General features: G+C 42.8%; 1 protein-coding gene across 4 annotated transcripts in view; it reads right to left on the minus strand.

The window, feature by feature from the left end:
• Positions 1–13,172: 13,172 nt before the first annotated feature.
• The window catches only part of DCX (doublecortin), a 412,950-nt gene continuing 399,935 nt past the window's right edge, over positions 13,173–26,187 (minus strand). For all 4 annotated transcript variants that reach the window (XM_070462136.1, XM_070462134.1, XM_020903545.2 and 1 more), the window contains one exon: positions 13,173–21,747. In XM_070462136.1, coding sequence (XP_070318237.1) covers positions 21,691–21,747 — 57 coding nt within the window. In that variant the 3' untranslated portion in view covers positions 13,173–21,690. The remainder of the gene's footprint in view (positions 21,748–26,187) is intronic.

Here is a 26,187-nt window from a genome sequence, read left to right on the forward strand (position 1 = left end):
TTCCTGTTCATCATCAGGTTTAGTTTTCACACCAGTAATAATGGTCTTTCCATGGCAGAGCTGAGATTCAGATCCAAGCTTCTGGATGGAAGACCTGGCCACTTCCTCTGTGTCATACTGCCATGGTGAGCTGGGTCCAAGTTTGGGACCTACTGGCAATCTTGTCATGCAGGATCCCAGCAATGAGCTTCTTGTTTCCCTTGAGGTGAGAGGTAGTGCCTATCCCTCGGTAAGGAAGACCCTAAGGCTTCTGTAGTTAGTGCCTCATGGTGAGTGGAAGGGGTGGGGTGTATTTCTCCCTCTCCCGTTTCCAGAAGCTGAGGAGCTGGATTGCTGTCTACCAAGTGGTACTTTGTCCAGTTTGGCCTTCAACCTGTTGGTTGAAGTTCTGCCACTGCTCATTTCCTAAAAGCGCCTGCAGTCTCTCCTCCATCAGGAAGTCAGCCTCTTCCTTTCCCAACACTTGTACAGACATTCATTCTTCTCTGCCACTCCAGGGGCACTTTGCTTGAGTTGTGCGTTTCTGCTTTTTTGTCAAAGCTTTTCCCTAGAGAGTCTTCAGCCTAAAGAAATAGGGACAAACCCGCCATTGGCGCTTACTGACTCTTGGATCATATTTAAGGCCCTGGAACAGAAGGGAGTAGCCCTGTACCAGGTGTTTACATGCATTGTTTCAATGAATTTCTCCATTAGCCCACTGAGATAAGTACTGTTTATTTCCCCATTTTATTGATGAAGACACTGAGGTTCAAAGAACTTGAGTGATTTATCTATAATTAAGCAGGTAATAAGTAGCAGAACCAGTATTTGAACTTACGAACTTCATTCATCACACTTTTACTACACTTGTCTATTTTATTGTCTATATCCTCCAGTAGATTGTGCATATTTAATTTTTGTTTTCATTTCACAGAATTTAGAATTGTCCAGAGCTTCTTCATGCAGTAGATGAGACAATCCTGAAGGATCATAGTGCTTTGAGAGAAAGTAGGCTTTTGAGGAGGGCTTCCCTGGTGGCTGCAGTGGTAAAGAATCCACCTGCCAATGCAGGAGACACGGGTTCAATCCCTGGGTTGGGAAGATCCCCTGGAGAAGGAAATGGCAACCCACTCCAGTATTCTTGCCTGGGAAATCTCATGGACAGAGGAGCCTGGTGGGCTACAGTCCATGGGGTCGCAAAGAGTTGGATATGACTGAGCGACTAAACAACAACAACAGGCATTTGGAGAATGGGGTAGAGAGAGCTGCAGAGTTTCTAAACTTCAGAGTTTTAGGCCCTGAGTCAGTCAGACGGAAATGTAGTGTGTGTTGGGGATGCGCTTCAGGAAAAAAACAGTGAGGTGGATTGACGGGGCTGGATTTCAGCATTCATGTTGGAAAATAATGGAATGGGAGATCAGATAGGGAATAACCTACATCTGGAGGAGTGAGGAGTTTACGTGAGTTCCCCAAGCTGGTATGTGTAGACACAGGAGGCTGCCTAGCCAAATATAGCTGTAGGCAGTCATGGATTAGTTGACTGGGGCAGCTGGGAAGGCTGCCACTGAGAATGGGTATAATTGAAACTTGAATGCAGACAGTGAGTAAGGGCCCACCCAGGGTGGGATCGCGTGCCAGGGATCTCCACACCTGTGTATTTTGCCTAGCCTTCTCTTTGGACACCCCAGTGACATCCTGCCTGCTCCTTGCAGAACTCTCACCTTCTATCACTGGCCTAGTCTCACCCAGGACCACCTTCTCTACACTGCATCTTTTTCTCTTACTACTGGTGCCCTTTTTTCCCTCCAACCAAACCATATTATTTTTTTCCTCCAGGCTCTATCATGTTAGGAACATAAACCTGATAGGCAAGTGTGCAGTAGATGTTACTGGTTGACAATGTCTTAGTGACATTTTCATTTGAATGGGAGCTTACAATGCCTTTGCTAGAAGCAGGGGTTTTCAAGGGGACTTGGGCTTAGAGAAAAGGGGGATTGGGATGGGGTGAGGGTGGGGGTAGAGGTGGGAATTCGAGAAGGGGCCTTTGGGTGACCTTTGCATAAGGATAGTCCTGGTTATCTCTTAAATACTTGGAAAGAGACTTCCCCCATTCCCCTCCCTGCCCCCTCCACGTTCTGCCTACCTTGTTCCTGCATTCCACTATCCTGCCAGGAATAACTGTATTAATTAAAACAACCTTCAGATGCAGAGAAAATGCCCAATTTGGTTTGGAGATAGAAGCTCTTCCTGAGTTGTCCAGGACCGCACAGAACTAAAGCTGGGACTCTGAGAGCTCATGTTCACAGCTTCCTTGGACACTAAATTTAACAGATGGGACACTTCAATCCAGGCCACAGTTGTCAAAAACCACAGTTTAAATCAGTCACAGACAACTGTTTCATTCCCCACACTTGCCTGGGTGTAACAACTGCAGGAATGCCTCTGCTTAAATTACACTTGGTGACACCACAGGGAGAGACATGTCTCGGCCACATTCATTCTCCATCCTTTCTGAGCTTCTTTTATAGCAGAGGTCAGTGCCCTTTCCTAAATGGGGTGCCAGGGCACTGAACCATGCTCTTTTATGGTCCCAGTGTTATGTTGGTGTATATATTCGATCATGGCAAGGTGGGAGGGTGATGAGGTAGGAGGGAGAGGATGGGGTTATACTGAGTGTCACAGAAGGGAGTGTTTACCCAAGGATGAGCTAGAGACATGGCAGCCCTGGGTGATGACTTACAAAACTAAATGGTGAGGAGCAGTTATACCTATGGTCCATGACCTGTGTGCCTGTAATAATACCTGGTCTATGTATCATCACCTGGTATCCAGCTGCAAGGTACCACCTCTTGCATTATGGAAACCACTCACGCATCCATCCATCCAGGCATTTACTGAGTGACCACTCTGGGCCCATACACTGTGCCAGGTGCTGGGAACACAGACATGAATGAGATAGTGTCTGCCTTCAAGGAGTTTGTAATCTAGCTCCCAAGAGTTCAACTATTAACCCACCCTAGAATGAACTGTCAATCATTCCACTAAGCACTTGCTGGTGCTTGGCACTGCACTGCACTGACTGATGGAGATGTAGAGTTACAAAGAAAAAGAGAACCAAGTCGTTGACCTTAAGAAGATTCCAGTATGGTAGCACAGAGAGATGGGCTTCCCCAGTAGCTCAGCTGGTAAAGAATCCACCTGCAATGCAGGAGACCCCAGTTCAATTCCTGGGTTGGGAAGATCCCTTGGAGAAGGGATAGGCTACCCACTCCAGTGTTCTTGGGCTTCCCTGGTGGCTCAGATGGTAAAGAATCCGCCTGCAATGCAGGAGACCTGGGTTCGATCCCTGGGTTGGGAAGATCCTCTGGAGGAGGGCATGGCAACCCACTCCAGTATTCTTGCCTGGAGAATCCCTGTGGACAGAGGAGCCTGGTGGCTACAGTCCCATGGGGTCTCAAAGAGTAGGATACAACTGAGTGACTAAGCACAGCACAGCACACAGTGTGGACAGACACATAGACATGTCCATTTGTATTCCATGTGAGAAGGGATGTTTGGCTTAGATAAGTCTCCAAGGCACCGTCCAACAAAAGATCCTTAGAAGTTGGAAGAAAGGGATCTGGGAGAGGCAGACTCATGTCTGAGACTTGTTCTGTCATATTACCAGGTTTCTAGGAAGGGGCTTGGTAAGTATTTGTTATTTTTGTTTGAGGAATGATCTCTTTCATCACTCCCTTTGCATAAGAAAAAAAATGAAACGCTTAAGCTAGAGAAATATGAGTGAAATAAAGCAGGGAGGCATCCTGATGAACAGATTATTGTCTACTTCTGGTTCATGGACTTTGGAGCTTCTTCAGCTGGTCGTCATCCTGTCAGGGCGCCCACTACCTTGTACTGGCAGTTCTCAATCTGGAGGTCTCTAAAGGGAGTAACTGGTGCTCTCAAGCTATTTTTTTAAAAAACATTTGTAAAAAGTCTAATAGAAATTGTACATTCGGCCAAGACAAAGCCACAGAAAGCTAAGTACAATATCATGTTTCTTTGCTTTTGACTGGAATTATATTAGCTTGGTATGGTTATCTCATGCAGATCTGAAGCACTGAGTGAGTAAAAATTGGGAAAATGAATTATTCCATAATAAATGTAGTTTTGCTAGATAAAAAATTTTTCCAAATGTGGGGCCCACAGGGGAAAGAGTAATAAGAGGGATCCTTAGTGGTGAAAAGGTTGGAAATCACTGGCCTCTACGTCTGGATGCCAAAGTTTGGCTGCAGATTCAAAGCCTATGACCACAGAATCTTGGGATTATTGGCAGCTGACACCCCTGATGTGGTTCCTGTTGGAAAAGCAAACATGCTCCCTGCCCAGCTTTCTAAAGTGTTATACATTAACCAGCTCACAAAGCACCATTCACGGGGGGACGGGGTTTTTTTGGATCATGGTTTACTGTGTTTTCGTACCTGCAGTGAAAGAACATTTCAGAGGAAGCATAGGCTTGCCTGAAATCTACAAAGCTATGCTATTGCTGGGCAAGCGCAGAGCTCCTTGTAACTTAACGGGGCTGGAATAAGCTGTCCACACCTTTCTCCTCATCAACAGTTTTCATCCACTACCTCTGAGAATACACATTCCATGAACACACTGGAAACAAGTTAAGAACATCCATCGAGTACAAGGGAAAGAGGAGGGACTCTGCAGGCTGTTGGGATGGTGAGGGAGGAGATTTGGAAGTGGCCTTGTCAAAGAATCATTCCCACTCTTCCCATTGTCTGAAAAAGTTTCCTGGAGGAGGCTCAGAAAAGCAGGCGAAAGTAGCACTGAGGTTTCTGCAGAGAGAAGGAGCTCTCTAAAATATGGATTCTTTCAGATCTGGTTTCCTCAGTGTGTATGCCTAGAAGTGGTATTGCTGGGTCATATGGCAGTTCTATTTCCAGCTTTTTAAGGAATCTCCACACTGTTTTCCATAGTGGATTCTAACCCACATTTGAAATTTTTTTAAGACTGTAATTGTGATAAAGTACACATAACATAATATTTACTATCATAATCATTTTTAAGTACAGTTGACCCTCTAACAACACAGGGGTTAGGGGTGCTGACACTCCATGCAGTTGAAAATCCAGCCTCCATATCCACAGTTCTGTTTTCACAGATTCAACCAATTGAGAATTATAATCCTGTAACATGTATCTGTTGAGAAAAAAATTTGTGTATTAAGTAGACCTGCACAGTTCAGATCAACAAACCCATGTTGTTCAAGGGTCAGCTATATATGTTTCAGTAGTATTAAGTATATTTACATTGTTCTGAAGCAGATAGCCAAAAATTTTTATCCTGCATGACTATAATTCTATGCTCATTAAACAAAAACTTCCACTTTCTCCTGCTCTCACCCCCAGGTAATCACCGTTCTACCTTCTGTTTCTATGATTTCAACTACTTTAGATATTTCATAGAGATGGATCATACTGGCTTCTTTCACTTAGCCCTCCAAGTTCATCCATGTTGTAGCATGTGTCAGAATTTCCTTCCTTTTTAAGGCTGAATAATATTCCATTCTATATATATGCCACATTTTGTTTATCCATTTTTCTGTCAGTGGACACTTGGGTTGCTTCCACATTTTTGGCTCTTGTGAATAATGCTGGTAAGAACATAAGCATGCAACTATCTCACTGTGCTCCTGCTTTCAATTCTTTTGGATATATACCCATAAGTGGGATTAATAAATCATATGGTAGCCCTATTTTTAATTTTTTGAAGAACTGCCATACTGCTTTCCAGAGTGGCTGCACTACTTTGCATTCCCAGCATCAATGAATAAGAGCTCCAAATTCTCCACATCATTGGCCAAACTCGTCATTTTCTCTTTTTTTGTTTTACATATATATATTTTAAATGATAGCCATCCTAATGTCTGTGAGGGGCTTCCCAGGTGGTCTAGTGATTAAGAATCCACCTGCCAAGCAGGAGACATGAGTTCAATCCCTGGGTCAGGAAGATCCTCTGGAGAAGGAAATGGCAACACATTCTAGTATTTTTGCTTGAGAAATCCCTCAGATAGAGGGGCTACAGTCCATGGGGTCGCAAAAGAGTCAGACACAACTTAGCAACTAAATAACAATGGGTGTGAAGGGGTATCTCATTGTGGTTCTGATTTGCGTTTCTCTAGTAGTGATGTTGAGTATTTTTTCATGCATCTGTTGACCACTTGTGTATCTTGTCTTTTTGAGTCCTTTGCCCATATTTTAATTGGGTTATTTTGTTGTTGCTGAATTGTAAGTGTTCTTTACGTATCCTGCACATTAACCCCATATCAGATATATGATCTGAAGATATTTTCTTCCATGCCATAGGTTGCCTTTTCGCTTTGCTGATTGTGCCCTTTGATACTCCAGCCCACAGTTTTAAAGACAAGAAAAATACGATAAAATGAAGAAAGAACCCGGCAAGAATGATGCCTCGGGGCCTCATTGGGTGATTTCGCCAAGTCCTTTGAACTCAGTTCTTGGATTCCAGTCTTCCTGGTGATGTTCCTCCCAAGCCTTTTGTACGCTGCTTGGTCTTTACCCCATTAGCTCTAGCCTGCTTCTAGAGAGAACATGTCCCATTCTAAGTACCATCTGCCTTTAACACCCCACAACTTTCTTGCTGCTTCCTCCATGCCTGTGAGATCTGCCTTGTCATCCTGTAGCAGCTTTAGCCTTGGGTGTTGTAACACAGCAGCCTGTTTGCCATGCCAGGCAGAGACGAGTTTAAATTCTCTGCTTTTATGGCAACCTTCATGGTGGGACTGAGTGTAGAGGCGGTTTGCCGTATGTGTCAGAAGTTCTCCAAAATTTGATGTATGACCCAGGAGGGCACCCAAAGCCGGTGCTCTGTGACAACCTGGAGGGATGGGGTGGGGAGGGAGGTGGGAGGGGGTTCAGGAGGGAGGGACACATGTATACCTGTGGCTGATTCATACTGATGTATGGCAAAAACCATCACAATATTGTAATTATCCTCTAAAGTTAATAAAGAAAATTTTAAAAAAATTTAAAATGGCTAAGGTGGTAAATGTTATGTTTTGTGTATTTTACCACAATAAAAAAATACATAGGTGATTAAAAAAAAAAGAACATCATTCCATCACTTCCTGACTTTTGACAGGTCATTTCAACTCTCTGAGCCCCTCTTTCCTATCTGTAAGCATGAGGATAGCACCTCTCCACCCCTCCCTGCTGGGATTTGGTGAGCCTTGCTTGGGATAAAGCATGTGGGGTGCTGAGCTCAGTGCCTGGTGCATCTCAGGAGAGCTGGGCTATGAAAGTTTCTCCTTCTAGGCCCAGACCTTTCAGCCAGAAGGAAGCTTACCCAGCCAGGATTGGGTCCACACAGAGGCTGCACAGCACTGAGGGGTGGAACAGAAGTCCCTCATCCAGCCCTGGCCTTTGGTAGCCCTGTGCCCCAAATAGCCCAGGCTCTGTGAGAGGCTGGCTCTGCCCGGCAGAAGGCCCCTACGTGTCCCTTTCTTGGTGACACCTTTCAGTGGCTCTCAGATCTCCCTGACCTGGAGTTCTTACTATCTTCTGACTCATTTCCCTCCAGCCAGAACTAAAACCTTTTCTCCCTCACCTTGCCACAGATTTCATCCTCACCAAGCCCTGTAGAGTCTACTTCCTGTTGGTCTGCACTGCCATGACCCTTGTCCAAGCTGTTATCAGTTCTCTCCTGGATCAAGGATGTCAATGCCCAGGGCAAATGCTCTCCTTATCTCTTGCTCCAGGGTCCCTCCAGTCCAGTCTCTACAGGGGGGCAGCAGGAATGATCTACCTTCAACTTGTATCTGTTCATCTAACTCTCCTGCTTAAAACTTGTAAATACCTCCCTGGGTGCTCTTCAAAGGGGAAGTTCAAACTCCTTAACTTAGCCTACAGGCCCCTGTGCTCTGGCCTCTGTCTAATCTCCGCACTCCACAGTGCAGCCATGTTGGAGATCTTTCGGTTGCTCCAACTAACTTTTTTCAGGGCTTTCATATATTCTTTTGTCCTAACCTGGAACATTCTTGTTCCCTCTGGCTAACTTTTCTTCATCTGTAAGTTTCAGTTAAGAAGTTACTTGCTCTGCAAAGACTCTTCAAACTACTCCTCAGGCTGAATTAGGTGCTCCACAGATAACCCTGCCATTTTGCATTTTCTCATATTACTGTCTCCCCTAGCTAGACTTGGAGCTCTGTGAGGTCAGGAGCCATGTCTATTTACCCCGGTACAGTATTCAGCATGCAGCATGTTGTAGGTGGTCAGAAGAATGAATCCCTATTTTCCTCTGCAACGTGGTCTTCATCTACTCACTCCCCTGCCCTCCATCTCACTGGAGGACTTTCAGACCCCCAGACACATTGCACATGGACCAGACCCTTTGACTTTGTGCATACTGGTCTTTCTGGCTGAAATGCCCCAGCTCTCCTCTCCCCCTCCCCCAGTCCTCCTTCACCAAACAAACTCCAACTTGTTGTTGAAACCTCGGCTCAAGTTTCATCTCAGTGAAGCCGATGCCTGAAGGGGACCATTAAAATAAAGATTTATTCTCGGCAGGGTAATTCTTAGCTCATTCCTCATCATTAATGGTTTATTATTCTAGCTCCAATATCTAGCAGCCTTCATCACCCCACCCCAGAGGCCAGACTGCCCCTCCTCTGGGCTCTTCCATCTCCTTGCAGCACCTCCATTATAGCACTTTCTCAAGGCTTTGGGTGATGGGGTTTTGTTTGTTTGTTTAAGTCGATTGGTTTCATTTACTTTACTTTTGTTTTTTTCCCTGGAGGAGGTAGGAGGACATTGTGTGACCTTAACCCTTCTGGCTCCTTGTAAGGGGACCTTGGCTCATTTCTTCAATTAAAAGGAGACATAAATTCTGTCCCCTTCCCTACCCTTTGTCTTCTTGCAGCCAGTGTACCCACTCATTGCTGAGACAAACCAGGGCTGCTTCCCTTTCAGGAAGCATCATTTTTCCAATTAGCCTTTGATTAGAAGCAGTACCATTGCAGCTGGGCTGCTTTTAGTGCCTGCTGGTGATAGGCAGCCTGGTCATATGGAAAGAGCACTGACCCATAAGTCCCCAGTGCTAGCCCATCTCTGCCTCTACCTCAGTGTCTGAATGTGGGCAACTTCCCTTCCTTCCCTGGGCCTCACTTTCCTTCTCTTCTGAATGATGGTGGGTGGGGGGTGTTGAACGTAATGCTTTGCTACTTAAAAGATCTGTGCACCAGTGGGGCTTCCCTGGTGGCTCAGTGGCAAAGAATTTGCCTGCAATGCAGGAGATGTGGGTTTAATCCTTGGGTCAGGAAGATCCCCTGGAGGAGGAAATGGCAACCCATTCCAGTATTCTTGCCTGGAGAATCCCATGGACAGAGGAGCCTGGCAGGCTACAGTCCACGGGGTCGCAGAGTCAGACACAACTGAGCAACTGAGCACGCACACCCACACCATGCACCAGGAGCATGGAACATCCCTAGGTAGCTTGTTACAAATGCAGAATCTGCCCCCAACCTTGTAAATCAGACTCTACGTTTTAACAAGATCATCAGGTGTTTCTATTCACAATAAAGTTTGAGAAAGTGCTGGGAACTTTCCAGATGAAAGAATCACTGAGGCTCTTGTTAAACATTCAGTTTCCTTGGCCACTGTCCTGGAGTCCTAATCAAGTGAGACTGGGATGGACTCCCAGAACTTGTATTTGTGACAAGTACCCCGTGTGACTCATATCCCTGGGGAAGTATGAGGAACGCTGGACAAGTGGTTTATAAGGGTTCTTCCACCTTGGACATTCTGCAGTTCTGTATGCAGCTGGTTCATTACTGAGGATAGTCAGAGTGTATGTGTGTGTGTGCGCGCGCGCGCGTGCGTGCTCAGTTGTGTCCGACTCTTTGTGACCCCATGGACTGCAGCCTGCCAGGCTCCTCTGTCCATGGAATTTTCCAGGCAAGAATACTGGAGCAGGTTGCCATTTCCTTCTCCAGGGGATCTTCCCGACCCAGGGATCAAACCTGAGTCTCCTGCTCAATCTCCTGCATTGGCAGGTGGATTCTTTACCACTAGCGCCACCTGGGAAGCCTAGGAGTCGATAGTGGTGCAGAATGCAGGCCCCTAGGACTTACCCTTCTTTAAATTGGGTAAAGAATTTTCAGAAGCATCTAGGGCTATGCAGGTGGGGGATGGGGTGAAGGAAAAGGGATTACAGCAACTGAAGGCAAGTCTTTTTGAGTGAAGAAAATCAGCAGCCTCCGGTGTTCAAAGAGAAATTACCTGCTTACTCAACATTGTTTGCTTGAAGCAATCAGGCTTGATACAATCAGACTATCTGAAAGACCCTCTTGGAGCACTGAAAAGGGAGGATTAGAGACAGAGGGGCAGTGTCTCTCCCATACTGGCAATGGGATCCAGAAGACAAGGCAGATGAGTTAACAAGGAAACCTAGGGAAAGCCTCTCCCAGAAGGGAATCACAATTTCCGAACGCTCAGTGCGGATGTGTGTCCTGACAAGGGATGTTTTCCCATTTGTTGAGTGTATTTATATAAAAACTTTAAGAAAGGTCTAAAAATGAAATCACATTTAGTTATATGTTTAACAAATCACCTTTATTTGGAAAAAGAAAAAAATTACATAAGATCAGGACTGCCCTGGAAAGTCCAGGATAGAAAGTTGCCAGTTTTTCTCCAAGTTAGAATTTGTTTTTCTTATAAATACGCCTTAAGTTCCGTTGCTGGTAGGTTTTGGCTACATGTGAGATTTAGACAGGTGGAGAGAATGTGGAAGGGCATTCAGAGGGTATTTTTCTGGGCAGAGAAAGAAGGGTAGACTCTGTCAGCAATAGTGAAGTGTGAATGAACACAGCATATACAGGGCTCGAGTCAGGGGAGGAGGTGGATAAGAAGGAGGCTGCTGAGCTGTCGGGAGTTGAGGACAAAGTCTGGTGACAAGGGAAGCCAGGACTGCATTGCTCAAGTCAGGGCTTTCCCTGGGTCGTATTCTCCCACATATCCAGTCGGCCCACCAAATCCTGCCAATTTTGTATCAACTGCTCTTTCCTCTCTGCCTCCACTGCGTGCTGCATGCTAAGTTGCTTCAGTCTTGTCTGACTCTTTGCAACCCTATGGACTGTAGCCCACCAGGCTCCTCTGTCCATGAAATTCTCCAGGAAAGAATACTGGAGTGGGTTGCCATTTCCTTTTCCAGGGGATCTTCCCAATCCAGGGATCAAACCTGTGTCTCTTACATCTCCTGCATTGGCAGGCGGGTTCTTTACCACTAGTGCCACCTGAGAAGCCCTGCCTCCACTGCTCTGGCCTTAATTTAGGTTCTCTCATGTCCCCATCTGGACTCTAGCAACAGCTGCAAAGATCCACTCTCTGTATGTCTTTACGTATGCAAGTTTTTTTTTTCTCAAGCTTGAAAGGGCTATCTTTCTTCAGAAAACTGAATATATAGAGATCTTACCAAAATTAACCGCCTCTTGAGTCTTTGTTCTACTGGGCAAAGATGCAAACCCTCTAACTTAAATGATCCATGAGCTCATAGATGCTACTTAGGTCCTCACTGAGTCCTTGTGAAAAGGAAGTGGAATTCACAAGAGTAGGGGTTCTCAAATTAGAGAGGTTCCCAGAAACTGCCAGTTGTGGTGGGTGGTTTAGTCACTCAGTTGTGTCTGACTCTTTGTGACCCCATGAACTGTAGCCCACCAGGCTCCTCTGTCCATAGAATTCTCCAGGCAAGAATACTGGAGTAGGTTGCCATTTCCTTCTCCAGGGGATCTTCCTGACCCAGGGATCAAACCTGGGTCTCCTGCATTGACAGGCAGATTCTTTTCTGACTGAGCTATCAGGGACTCTTCCAGAGGGCTTATCAAAACAGGAATTGCTGGGCCCCACCCCCCAGTTTTTGGTCCAGTGGAGGTGGTATGGGACCTGAGGATTGCATTTCTGTCAAGCGCATGGGTGGTGCTGATGCTCTGTGAGCACTTGAAGGTAGAAAACCAGTTTTATCTCTATATCCCCATGGTCTTTGCATAGGGCCACTGTTGAAAGAGGGCTTCCCAGGTGGTGCTTGTGGTAAAGAACCTGCCTGTCAATCCAGGAGATATAAAAGATGCAGGTTCAATCCCTGGATCAGGAAGATGGCAACCCACTCCACTATTCTTACCTGGAGAATCCCATGGACAGAGGAGCCTGGCGGGCTATGGTCCATAGGGTCACAGAGTCGGACATGACTGAAGCGACTTACCTTGGAAGAAAGTGACATTGTGAGAAATCAGCAACGAGAAGGGTTTGACAATATTGGGGATGAAGACTGGCCTGGCCAGTCCGATTGTTAGATCTTTTCTTTGGATTAGAAACACAAGAAGTCCTCCCCATATACTTTCATTGTCTCCACCAAAGTGATGGTCACGGGGCCAGTTGATAAAATACTGATTGGAGAAAGCATTTCTAATCATCTCAGTCCTTGGGAATACCTAGGATGCTGGCAGTTTGCTTCTCCAAACACAGGTCAGATGCAAGCTGCAGGGTTGACACTCATGGTGAGGTTGGTCAAACTATTTTCCAGGATCTCTGCCTCTTCTTTCTGTGCCCTTTCCTCCCTCCCTCCCTCTCCATCAACCTCTTCACAAGCTCAGCACCTTGTGTTCTGTTAATAAAATCCTAACTGAGAAAAAGACTCAATTAGTCATTTATACCTGAAGGTGAATAAAATACTAGGTGTTCCCTTTCCTGGAGAGTAGCTGCAGATCAACCCTTGGAGAGAGAAGAGCCACACTGTCAAGGAATTGCAGGCAGCAGGAAAAAGTGTTTTGAAGGAACCCATATGGAATCTTTCTTGGGCCTCTGAAATAATTGCAGTACTAGAAGTGACCACCTATTCTGATGGCATGGACTAACCTTGGCTTATGCATCATTAAACATATAAAGAGGTCATTTGATTCCTGCTCAACTCCGGAAGGGAGATTTGAGACCTTACATGTTGTAAATGTGCAGTGATGTTAATTATGGTCTTTCCATCCCACATTGACCCTCAACTTCCCTATCTATAAAATTAAGGGGTTGGACAAAATAATGTCTAAGTTTTTCTGCCAACTTGGACATTTTGTGGTTATATGATCATCGGTTCAATGCTTCAAAAAAAAAAGGTTGGGGGGAAGAGAGAATGTCAGCCAGAAATATTGAAATCGAATTTTATTTTTGGAAAATGACATTACACACATCTTGCAAATGTACACAGAAATGAGCATGAGATGAAGAACAGAGCTTGAGAGCCAAAATGATTGCAAGAGCAGCTCTGTGGCTGCCCGGTACCAAACGCTGTGAATCTGCAGCATTCACAGTTCACAACACGTTTCACACATGGAGAACTTCTCTAGACTTTGAAGTCCTCTGACCAAAGAAAGCCCTCATCAAATTGTGGAGGGAGGAAGAGGGATATTAACAGGCTCAGGAGATGAAAAGGGTCTGCTCCAGCTGGTTTACATGGGCCTCATCAAACCTACCAGTCCAAGTGGGAACAGCAAACCATAAAGGAGGATGCTTTCTTGGAACACTGCTTTTGCATCTCAGCCTAAGAGCAGGCTGGGCATTGCCTGGGAAAATGACAGCAGTGCACATAAACCCATGTCCTTATCTTTTCTCACTATAACTATTCTAAAGGGGCAGCTAAAAATCCCTAAATATCTATTGTCTTTCTCTTTTTCTAAAAAATAATTATTGGTCATTGGTCAAGCAGAACCTTCTGAGAGTCTCTGAATATCTCAACAGCTGCAAGGATAAGTGTTGCCCACTGTGTTTCGATTATGTGTGATTCTGAGAATTATTCAATTTACAATGTCATCAAATGACCAAAGAGGCTCCCAATTTGCCACTGATTTTTATTTAAAGGTGAGCTGAGTCTTTGATCACAATCCCATTCCCTGAAAAATGGTCAATAACTGCTGAGAGACCATTGAGAAGTGTCTTTCTTTCCTCCCCCTTTCTGGTTTGTTTGTTCTTTGCTGATTTTACTTGGCAAAAATTATTGGGCCCTAAATCAGTTATTTACAACCGTAAGACATCTGGGAGCAGGGGGAGGGAGAAGGCAAGGGAGGGAAGAGGGACCACAAGGAAGAATATATTCTTTTCAGAGGTTAAAATGAGTTATTTAAGAAATGTGATGTACAATAATACCATGCATTTACTCTCCAAAGCTAGTCACTAGCAAGCTAACGCCTCTAACACTACAACCACCAATTACAGCTGTTTTGCTACAGTAACTGAGTTCTAACTACAGCTATAGGGCAGAAAGGGTGGGCTGTTCCATTTTGAACTTTCTCCCTTTGAAAATGGCCATAAAAGCATTTTCTGTACAAGTTTAATGGCACAAAAAGGTGACCGAAAACATTGTAAAGAACTTACCACACGTGAGAAATGCAAAATTCAATCAAAACATGCATTAGTTGTGTACAAGTCATAAGGGATCATTGGCTTCAAGCTGCAATATATTACAGGACCATACATTGGAGACATTTTGGTATAACCTCTTACTTACTCAAATCCCTTTAAGAGAACTTAAAAAGAAATGGCATTGGAAAGGGCATTCCATAAGGTCTTGCTAAGCAGTGACATTCCCAAGGGCTGTGCACCCTGTTGAATAAATTAGCACCTCCAAGATGGCTTCTTTAGTGCCATTAATTACTCTTATATGGATTGCCTGCATGGGATCATGAAAAATTGGCATCAATAGTAAATGTTTAGGTGGATTTAGTAACAGAAGGAAAAATAAAATTTAATTATGTGAATGCTTCTGTTTATATTGTGGAATTGCTAAACACCCCTAACATTTAAACCAATCCCAACTGCCTATCAGTTTAGCTTTAAAAAATTCAGCATTTGGCAAGCCATAGTGTTTATAAGGTTATTGTGGAGAGCTTATTCTGTAACAGTAAAAGTTAAAACAAATTGTCCCCCCACCCTACCCAACACCCCTGTCCAGCCAAACCATATGACAGGAGAAATTACCTGTGGTCTCTCACTATATTATATTGCAGCTTTTAAGATTATGAGAAAATCAAACAAAATCAATTCATAGTATTTAGCTGGTATGAATCCATAGGTGGATTTTTCTGTTCAGCTGATTATTTTTCTGAGCATACTTCACTGCACCACAAAATGGTGGACTAAAATGATCCACAAAGTATTCTGTACAATGCTTGGAAGGCAAAGACCCAAAGATATGTGAGCTATAATGAAACTGTGTGTGAGGATCTGCTTCGATGAATTACAACTGAAAATGCTAGAGAAAGGGCCAGGCTCGGATTGCTCCCTACCAACAGACTTCTAACGGGACTCTCGTAGGATCAGGGCTCGTTAAGTCTGGAATTAACTACTCATCACCAAGGCAAAATCACAGGGCTAAGATGAGGTATATATCCAATACTTAGATAAGGAGGAAGGAAAAAATTAAAAGAGAGAGAATAAAAGAGAGAGAGAATTGCAGAGGACAAAGGATAGATGTCTATAATGTGGAAAGATAGAGTATAAAACTGAGAGCAAATATGGTGAAGTAGAGATAGAAAGAAAAGACTGAGATACACAGGGTAGGTAAGGTAGAGAGTGGCAAAAAACCATTGATTTCCTCAGATTATTAACCTAGAAATGAGAAGTTCCAATACTTTTAAGTCTTCATCTTAGTTTACAAGATGTTTGCTCTGACTTCTCTGTGCCATCTTTCCTCTCCCAACTAGACTGTTCTTCTCATTGGGAGCAGGAAGATGCCTTAATTCCCGATGAGAATTCTATACCCTCCAGCCCCAGGCATCCAAGGTAAGACAAGATAGCTTCTGATTCCAGAAGATGTTGAAGCCTATAAACTAAGGAATAAAATGTTAGGCAGTTAGAAGGGGTAGGTGATTCAAGAGTCTTGTCATATGATAACCAGGGTCACACTAGGAGGCCTGAAAATAAGCAAGAAGCTTATTTACACTCAACTCAAAAGGTTGAATGTAAAGATCACACTAGAACTGTGGGGATGGAGACAAGTTTGGAGACCAGGGCAGGAGAGACAGAGGAGGAAGTCACCCTTTCCTGAAGAGATAGGAGGAGCAGAATTCTTCAGCCAGATATACTGAAAGATTGATTGATGGAGAAGCCTTCTTGTCTCTGAAAAGAAAAAGAGGAAGGGGCTAGGTGAAGCTGTTAAGTCTCAGCCCATAGTAGGTTGCCTGCTGGAGCCAGTGCTCTGTGGGTTTAGAAATGCATTTTCTTTCCTGAAGATGTGTCTTGCCTGCTGTGTAGCAAGAACCTCCAGCCTTGTATCTACTAGGGAAGTGAGTTCTGCTAGCCAGAGGAAGAATAAAATTGGGAATTCATTTTTAAGAAATGATTTGTGTTGTCTCAGTCCATTATCATGCCACTTAGAGCTGACTAAGGGCAATCCATTGAGTGTTAACATCACCAGACTGGGTCTGGGTCACCCAAAGCCAGAGAACCTGCTGGAGATGTATCTCTAGCCAAAAGGTAGGTGAGCAGAATCAAGGTGGTATCCTTGTTCCAGGTGGTCACACCTATAAGGAAGAGTCAACCCTGCATGGGATTATAGAACTGTGGATGAAGCTACATATGGGGTCTCCTTCTTGGGCAGAGGCAGAGTGTAACAGCCTCAAAGTTCCACATCAGGAGAGAGACCCAGGAAGCCCAGCAATTATAAGGCTCCATGCCTACATAGGTCTCAGGTCATTTCTGGCATGTCAGTCGCTAGGTCTTTATTCTCTCTAGGTTCCCAGTACTAAACATTAGGACTCCAACCCCTTGCTAGTCCCAGATGAGCTTCAAAACACGGATGGTTTACTTAGGAAGCCAGCCTAGGCCTCTAGGTCAAATCCCTTAATGGAATGACAATACAAGAGTGAGGCCTGGTCTTAGAAATCCAAATGACTCCATGTGGCCAAGGACAGGTTCCAGTGGCTTTAAAAGAAAGAAATATGCATGTTTTTTATTGCCATGGTAAACTGGACAGTGGGGGAGTCATGCAAACACCACTATCCACTGTGTCTGTCTGAGGAAGTCCCTTGGCACAGATGTTTTTGAGGTGCACTGAGCTAGGGGAACATTCTCATCAGTGTGCTGGAGCTCATCTTGGAGACGTGGCATGCTTGTACCCTTGTCCAAGGGAGATGTTTGTGTGTGTTTAAGATAAGCTATTCAGAAATAAATCTGAGGGGGATTAGGGACACATCCATCCAGGGTACCACAGGGACTAAGAAGCTGATGTAGTTTTGTCCAAGGCAAACATTTGATTGCTGGCCTAAGACTTGGGTTGGGTGACTCAAAGAAGAATCTGGAGGTTCAAACCCACTCTTCTTGCCTTCTTCCAATAACAACACATTTCCTTCAAGGTTCCTTGGTTACCACTGAGGGAGGAGGAGAAGCAAGAGGGAGACAGAATTTCCAGAGGAGTGGGGTAAGCCTGGAAGGAGGTCTTTCAGAACTAAACTGATGAATACCTGGTTCCCAGGAAGAACCTCACTGTGGGGAATGCTACATGTTCAGACCCTGTTGCCCTGGTTTCTGCCATGGAAGGCCACAGGAGCAGTGTACACAAGATAAGTATGTATTGTGTACAGCATATAGCTTGCTATTTTAGTGCAAATACAAGGAGTCAATGTTTAACATCAGCCAGGATACATTTTAGTCACAAAGCCCCTTGCTTATACCTGGAAATTGTCTCCACTGATGCAGGATGGCTATGGGAAAATTGTGGATGAGCACAACCACCGCAAGGTCAGGTTATTTTCTCTAGCTAGTCTCATCCCCATATTTTAAAAGAAATCATCAAGATACTGTAAAGTAATTAGTCTCCAATTTAAAAAAATAAATTAATTAAAAAATAAATCATTGCTAGGGAATGGTGCTGTGCTGTGCTTGGTCGCTTCAGTTGTGTTCAACTCTTTGTGACCCCATGGACTGTAGCCCGACAGGCTCCTCTGTCCATGGGGATTCTTCAGGCAAGAATACTGGAGTAGGTTGCCTTGCCCTCCTCCAGGCCAGGGAATGGTAGCCACACTCATTTAAAAAAATACTGAAAAGTCATCTCAGAAAGTCAGGATAAACAAAGCTATTATTTCTCCCTCCCTCCCTCCCTTCTTTCCTTCTTTCCTTCCTTCCTTCCCCTGCTCTAGGAACAAGAAACATTTACCTCAGCCTACAAAGACCAACCCATAAGAGATGAGATCAAGTGAACTGACTGGAGAAACCAGTCTTCCCCCATCCTGTTTGAACAGAGCAGGAGCTCTGGGGACTCTTCTGAGGACTCCTCAAGGTGGGCAGGGATCCCCGGTGCTTGATGGACGAGGGCAGCAATCCCACTATTTCTGTTGGTCCTCAATCCCTGCTTCTCTCTGGGGACATCTGCAGTCCATGTGGATGGGAACCATGTGAATATAGGGAGAAAGAGCTGTATTAGGTTGCTGGGTGGATTTCCCACTGAGATCAGGGCAGCAGCATATGGCTCCAAGATGCAACATGACCCTGGGAAAGAATTCTCAGGAGCCTAGTGGAAGGCAATACAGTTCAGTGGGAAAGGCCTTGGAATGGGAGCCAGGAGATGTGGGTTCTAATCCCAGCCCTGGCCCTAGCCAGCTGTGTGACCTTGGGGAAATTACTTTACCATTGCATCTCCGTTCCTGGCCTGAAAATGAGGAATTTGGAGTAATGATATGATCTGAAGATTCCTTCCAGCTTGAAAACTGTATGATTCAGTCTAGGCTAATACTAAAGTCCGTAAGGACACAAAGCAGTCATGCTAATGGCTATCCTTTCCAAAACAGTGAAGAGAAAAGGAACTTTTCTCTCAATTTACTCCTAGTTAACACTACTTATGAAGTTGTTCAGCCCAGCCCCATATATACATAATTCCCCTTCTTTGTCCCTATTTCTATTTCTGTAAGGGAGAAAAATCAGGAGGTAGGAACAAGCAATAGATGGATTGTGTGTGTGTGTGCGCATGTGTGTCTAAGAGGGAGGCAGAATGGGGGGAGTGGTGGCAAATCCTTGCTGAATCACTTGCTATTTGCTGACTGTGCAGAAGGTAATACAACGGGACATTTGTGGTAAAACTGGATTGGGTAAAATTGTGAATGAATGACAGGACTGAAGGAGCTCAGTAACAACCAGATTTTGTACTTTTTTGCTTTGAAAATGGGCCAATTTAAAATGTAGTTGTTAAAGGCTTGAATTTTTAACTATATCAAAGTCCTCTAAAGTAGCAATACAGAAACATGTCCTTATTTTTTTATTTTTTAAAAGATAGAAATTCTATTATTATTATAAAAGATAATAGAAATGCATTGATTATTATAGAAGGTTGAAAGATCATTCTGAAGAAAATATGGCCACTGAATATTTTCTAATGGGACATGTGGCACCAACAAGGGAATGCTCAGAGAGGTAGCCTAGGGCATGGACATGAGGAAATCTGTATTTCTCCTCTGGTCCTGCTCTTTAACAGATGGTCATTTGGCTGCCTCAGCCTGCCTTTCATCTTAAATCGAAGGAATTGGACTAAATGATATCTAGAGAAAGACTGTGGGTGGAATCTTTGGGGAATCTGGTCTACAATTTAGATACCGACCTCCTACCACTCTCTACAGCCTCCAACCCAAGTACCAATTTTTCCCAGTTAACTACAAATTTTGGGGGGAAGCATAAAGCAAAACTTTAGCTTCCAGAAAGAAGTAGTGGGTAAGTAAAATGGGCTTCTTAATGATTTCTAACAGCTTACAAATAAAGGAGAGGGGGCAAAAAGAGATTCCCATACTTTGGGGTTTTTCAATGACCAGTTTTATCAGGAATCAGTACCACCATCATCTGGATTTTCCTTGTAGCTAAGGACATCTGAAGCTTGTCTTGGGGCATCTGATCTACCCCTTCCATAAGTGCATTTCCTCCTACACAGTGCACATCAGCAATGCCATAAAGTTGCCACTGATTCATGTCAGGGTGTCCTGTAATATTTCCTAAATATGAATCAGCTATGTGCGTGTGTGCATGCATGCATGCATGCACACACACACACACACACACACACACACACACACCCCAAGCTCATTCCAGTTAAAGCAGAGGAACAAATGCAAGTCATTCAATAGCCAAACAGCAGCTTGACTTTGAATGTTGCACCTTTCCAACTATCTGAACAATTACAATGAAATAAGGATATCTTCATATCTGCTAAAAGCAAACACAGAATTGGCATGCATGGCTTTCACTTAAATTTAGTTGTCTTTGCCATTATGGGCTATGATTATAGACAAAAAGCAGTGTTATGAACCTGTACCTCAAAGACTGAGAACTATTTCAAATGATCAGTCCTTATAGCAAAGAGAAAGGATTCTGTGTCTTCAGTATGAAATATCAGGAATATAGATAAAAAAGAGCTGCTTAAAATATGCCGTAACATTTCGTTTAAAATATAATTAGAATGTCTGGTCCACATTGAAATTACTAATGTAAGCATAACTGTTAAAAAGTTATCAAAAGACTGATTCTATTGAATTGGCCTCTGCTATTCATTTTGTTGTTTTTTTTTTCCTGGAAGTTTCTGTTTGGCAGTGACAGCATGATTTCTAAACTACATTATTCTTCTGCATTTTTTTTTTTGGTAAATTTTCTGCATGTGTTTTTTAGACAAAAGAAAAATCACCAGTTTATAAAAAAGGAGCCTGAAGAGTTTGCTCCTGAAATATAGACACAAGGTTTTATAAAAAGGATATTGGTTTCTTGCTATAAAAAGCGACTGAAAGGTGTCAGACCTGAAAACAAATTCTCACAGTGTTTTCAGTGTTGGCTGTTTACAAGGCATTCAATAGAACAGAGATAGATGGATACCGTACAGTTTGTTTCCTAACTCGCTAGGGTAGACAGCCTCTTAGAGGACCCAGGTATATGAAAGCCCCTCACCCCCAACTGTTATTAATTGCTTATTGACTCTAAATTGCCCCAGTGGAGATGTTGACAAGGAATTCACTGTGCTTTATAAACACTATTGAAATGTCTACAGTGTTTTCCAATTTTGCCTAGTCTCTTTAAGCTATCCTACACCAGGGTCCTAAGCCTCTGGTGTCAGAATGACAAGTTGCTGGTGTTTCTCCCCCTTGGCAGCCAGAATTAGTGCTAAACAACAAACTAGAGTTTCAATCAGGAGTGAAGTGCCAGGCTGGGGAGCTGCCTTGCCATCCTCCCAGGATCCTCCAGCTTTCTTGAGATGGGGAGACAAGGGACGCTTATGTTTGTCACTCTTGGATTTGCCAAAGATTTTCCCCTCCCCGCCACCACACACATCTTAAGTGCTATGTGTGTGAACAACTCTCTGCAGAGGGAAGGCTGTCACAGGTGAGGAAAACGAGATGGGGGAAAATAATGCAGGTGCCTAAGAATCCAATAGAAAGATCACGGACTAGTACATTTTGCATCCCTGGAAAGTTTCCCCCAAAGGATGGTTATCAATCTATCTCTTATAACTGGTAACTGTGGATCAGTGGCCCAGAGGAGAAATCACAGGAAAATAAACCCAACATATTACAGTGTGTTTTTAAAAGTAACAACAACAACAACAAAATAAAAATTTGAAAGCACCAATAGCCCTGTTGGACACTTGAGCAGAAGTACCCTATTGTAACGGCAAGCTTGCATTTGTATTCTGGACTCTCCTCCTTCACATGGAATCACCAAGTGAGTCTGAGTCATCCAAGGACAGAGGCAGGTACAGGTCCTGTAAGAAGATAAGAGATAAAGTTAACTCCCCTTTTTTTAACATCTTGGGCTCTGCAATGGGCAAGATTATGTGACTGCTTTTTTTTAAACTAACATTTTCTCTAATTTTTATTTTGAAATATAGATTCACAGGAATTTGAAGTACAAGAAGGTAGCTTTGCACAATGTATCCTTCATTCAATTTTCCCCAATGGTAACAATCTTGCAGTTTTCCATGCATTCATGTATGTGTATGTGTGTGCATATGTGGGTATAGTATAGTCGTATGTGACTTTATCATATGTGTGTATTTGTATGACCATCATGACAGTCGAGATACAGAACTGTAGCCTCACCAAAGGGCTCCTGCGTGCTACCCCTTTATAGCCACATCCACCCCTTCCCCATCCCTAAGCCTTGGCAAACAGTGTTCTGTTTTCCATCTCTACAATTTTGTCATTTCAGATGTTATATAAATGGAAGCATACAGTATATAACCTTTTGGGATTGGCTTTTCCCATCAGCATAATTCCCTGGAGATTCATTAAGCTGTTGCCTGTAAGAGTAGTTCACTCCTTTATATTGCTGAGCAATATTCCATGGATGTACCACGGTTTATTTAACCATTCATCGGTTGAAGGACATGTGGGATGATTCCAGTTATAGGCTATTATAAATAATACAGCTATAAACATCCATGTACAGATTTTTGTGTCAACATAGTTTTCAGTTCTCTGGGAGAACTGCTCAAGAGTACAATTTCTAAGTTGTGTATTAATTGCATGTTTAGCTTGGTAAAGACTGCCATATTGTTTTCCAGAGTGACTGTACCATTTGCATTCTCACCAGAAAAATATTAGTGATCTAGTTTATTCACATTGCCACCAGGATTTGGTGTTTTCACCACTTTTTATTTTAGCCAGTCTTGTGGGATTATAGTGATATCTCATTGTGGTTTTAATTGGCATTTCCCTGATGACTAATGATGTTAAACATCTTTTCATGTGCATAATTGACATCTATAATTCCTCCTGAGTTCAGTTGAAGAAAACATTCCTCAGAAATGTTTCTTCATGTCTTTTATTCATTTTTAACTAGATTTTTCTTATTGTTGAGTTTTAACAGTTATTTTTATATTCTATATATGGCTTTGGTTAGATACATGGCTTGCAGTCTGCAGCTTATCTTTTCATAACTTTTGCATGGTCTTTGAGAGCAAAAGTTTTCAATTTTTATGAGGTCCAATTTGTCTAATTCATCATTTTTTTCTTTTACAGGTTGCACTTTTTGTTGTCATATCTAAGAACTCTAGCCAAACATCAGAAGATTTCCTCCTGTATTTCATTTCTAAATGTTTTACATTTACAATTATAATCCATTTTTCAGTTAATTTTTATGTAAGATGTGAGGTTTAGGTTGGGATGATTTTTTTTCTTTTTGCCTAAGGATATCCAATTCCCCCAACACTATTTATTGAAAAAGCTATCTTTCTTCCACTCATTGACTTTCTTGCCTTTGTCAAAAATCAGTTGTAGATATATAAGTGGATTCATTTCAGGCTTCCAGACAGCTGCCAGACCCTGAACAAATGGATAACCCAGAAAATGTACCCCATCACCTAATTCCAATTTATTTCTTAATACTTCCATTTCCCACCAGGAACTAGGATTCATGACTCCAATACTGCCCCAAATCTTGTCTATGTCTTGAGGAGATGGGATGATATGGCAAAGGTTTTTTTCCTACTGTTCCCAGAGATTTGGAGATCCTTGTGATTACTTGTAGACTTACTTTCCACATGGTCTAAATCAGTGCTTTTCAAATCTCTCTCTCTCAGTCTCTTTCTCACTTCTCGTTTAAATTTTCTATTCAAATGAAATTTTTCTTGGAAGCCAAATACATGAGATAAATAGAAGCGTAGTTATTTTGGTCAAATCAGACATGGGGGAGGCAGAATCTCACCCATCCCCAAATGAAGTGCCGTTTGAAAACCACTGTTTTCATTTACATTATCAGCAAGATACTAAAGGAAACTGGGAATTTGAGGGTCAAGTCTCTGGGTGATTAAGAGGCTTTCTTTGGTATAAACACAGAACTTCAGTAGAGAGCTGTCCAAGAGAATTAGAGAATGCAAATTCTCCTTGAGGTAAAGGAAAAACTGAAGATGATGAAGGGGGGCGAGAATAGGGAGGAGAGGGACTTATTTATCTAACATTGAGAATGCTTTTTGCCGAGAAAGGATAGGAAGTCTGTTAGGCCACTTAGAATGGAAACAGAAGTAAAGTATACTCAGAAATCTGAGGGTGTAGTTAAGTAGTACTCTGACACTGAATAAGTCTTTAAGTCTTGGTTTCTTCATCACGAAAATACAGAATGTATAATCTATAAGGTCTCTACCAGCTCTGAGGACACTCAAAGAAAGACTGAATCATTAAAACACACACACACACACACACACACACACACACACACACAACAAAGGCAACTGTAGCAAATGGATTCACTTCTCACCAACCCACCATCCCTACACTGTAAATCAGGTGTTGGAAAACTTTCTCTGTAAAGGGCTAGATAGTAAATACTTTAGGCTCTCTTTGTTGGTCACATATGGTCTCTGTCACACACTTTCTTTGGGTTTTGTTTCTTTTACAACCCTTTGAAGATATAAGAAACATTATTTTACATTGGGGTGCCATCCAAAACAATCAGGCCATACACAAGATTTGGTACTCCTGCTGTTAATTACCAAACAAAATTTCTTAGAATTCTGATAAACAGGCAGGGAGTACAACACTGAGAAGACAATAGGAGAGCAATAAAAACAGGTAGAATGGAGTTGGGGCAAAGTGGCATACTATGGAGTTGCATCTCTGAAGGAATTTAGTTCTCCAGAAATTGAGTAAAGTAAAATTGGACATAGTCAAAGTATCTTTGAGCCTTAGATTTTAAGAATAGTGGAGAAACTCTCTGAAAATCTGATCCTGCATAAATGCAGTAACACTGGAAAAAATTGTCAAAACCAACTTTTTCAGAACTCCAGAAATTAACCAAAGGCTTGCAACAACCCCAAAAGTATTTCTTCAAGAAAAATGACTGACTCTCAGTAAGAACACCAAAGTTTGTGGTGCTTTAACTGGTCCTATTTCCATTCTCTCTCTCTCCAGCTCCAGGATATCTTTGAAAACCAACAGCCTCAGAACTACAGTATCTGAAAAACAGTGACCTAGATGCCACTAGAGGATGCAGAATGGGACTGGAGTTCCCCCAAATGCCATCTTCCCAGAGAACTGTCACTATTTGAGCTGTCAGTTGATTCCCACTTATGGGGCTCTTCTTTATTTGACCTGACTTAGAGCACACTCACTGTGAACAGCCTTTACAGGGAGCATTAATCAATTGCAATTGTTTAAAATCATAGCTGCCTGATGTGGGGGAAACAGTTGGGGCAAATGAAGCTGCTCAAAACCTTAAAAGGAAAAGCTGGAGAATTCATGTCCATAGGGGACTTTGAAAAGCTCTGACAATATTCCTGGGAATCTCTAGGGCCAGGCACATTTTCAGGGTGTATTCTCAAAAAAGACCTGAGAAATTCTTAATCTCTCACCTCTGGTTGGCCTTGAGGCCCCGAACAAACAGCAAGTGAAGGCTAAGGCAAGCTGCCTAACAGAGCATTGAAATCAGGCTCCAACATACACAAACACACACACACACACACACACACAGCCCTTCAGCAGAGGCCAGGAGACTTACTGAATCAAAGTATTTAAGGAAATCTAGCAAAATTATCCTTCAAGAATGAAGGAGAAATCAAGGCATTCCCAGATAAACAAAGACAGAGCTAGCAGACATGTCATATAGAAATACTAAAGAGAATCCTCCTGGGAGAAATGAAAGGACAGTCACCCACATAACCCATATTAAGTAACACACGTAACCCACATAAGAAATAAAGAACAATGGTACAGGTAAATACATAGGTCAAGACAAAAGAAGTTATTATAAATTTATTTTTCCAACTCTTTTCTTCTATTATCCAATTCAAAAGACAACTGCATAGAATAAAAATTACCAAGATGTGTTGGTGGACTTATTATGCAAGAAGATGTAATTTGTATGTGAATAAGAACACAAAGGGGTGGGGGATGAACAGAGTTATACAATAGCAAAATTTTTATATAAAGTTGAAATGAAGTTGATAGTAATCCAAAGTAGATTGTGTCAAGATGTTAATTGTAATCCCCAGGGCAACTGCTAGAAAAATAACTTGAAATAAAATTAGTAAAAATACAGCAAGGAAATTAACAGTATACTGGAAAAATATCTATTTAACACAAAAAGGGCAAACATCCAGGAGTGAAGGAACAAAAAAGACATACACAAAATAGCAAATGGCAGATGTAATTACTAATTTACCAATAATTAAACATAAGTAAATTAGGCACTCAAATGAAAAGGCATA

The sequence above is a fragment of the Odocoileus virginianus genome, unplaced genomic scaffold, assembly GCF_023699985.2.
Source record: "Odocoileus virginianus isolate 20LAN1187 ecotype Illinois unplaced genomic scaffold, Ovbor_1.2 Unplaced_Scaffold_1, whole genome shotgun sequence".
NCBI lineage: Eukaryota > Metazoa > Chordata > Mammalia > Artiodactyla > Cervidae > Odocoileus > Odocoileus virginianus.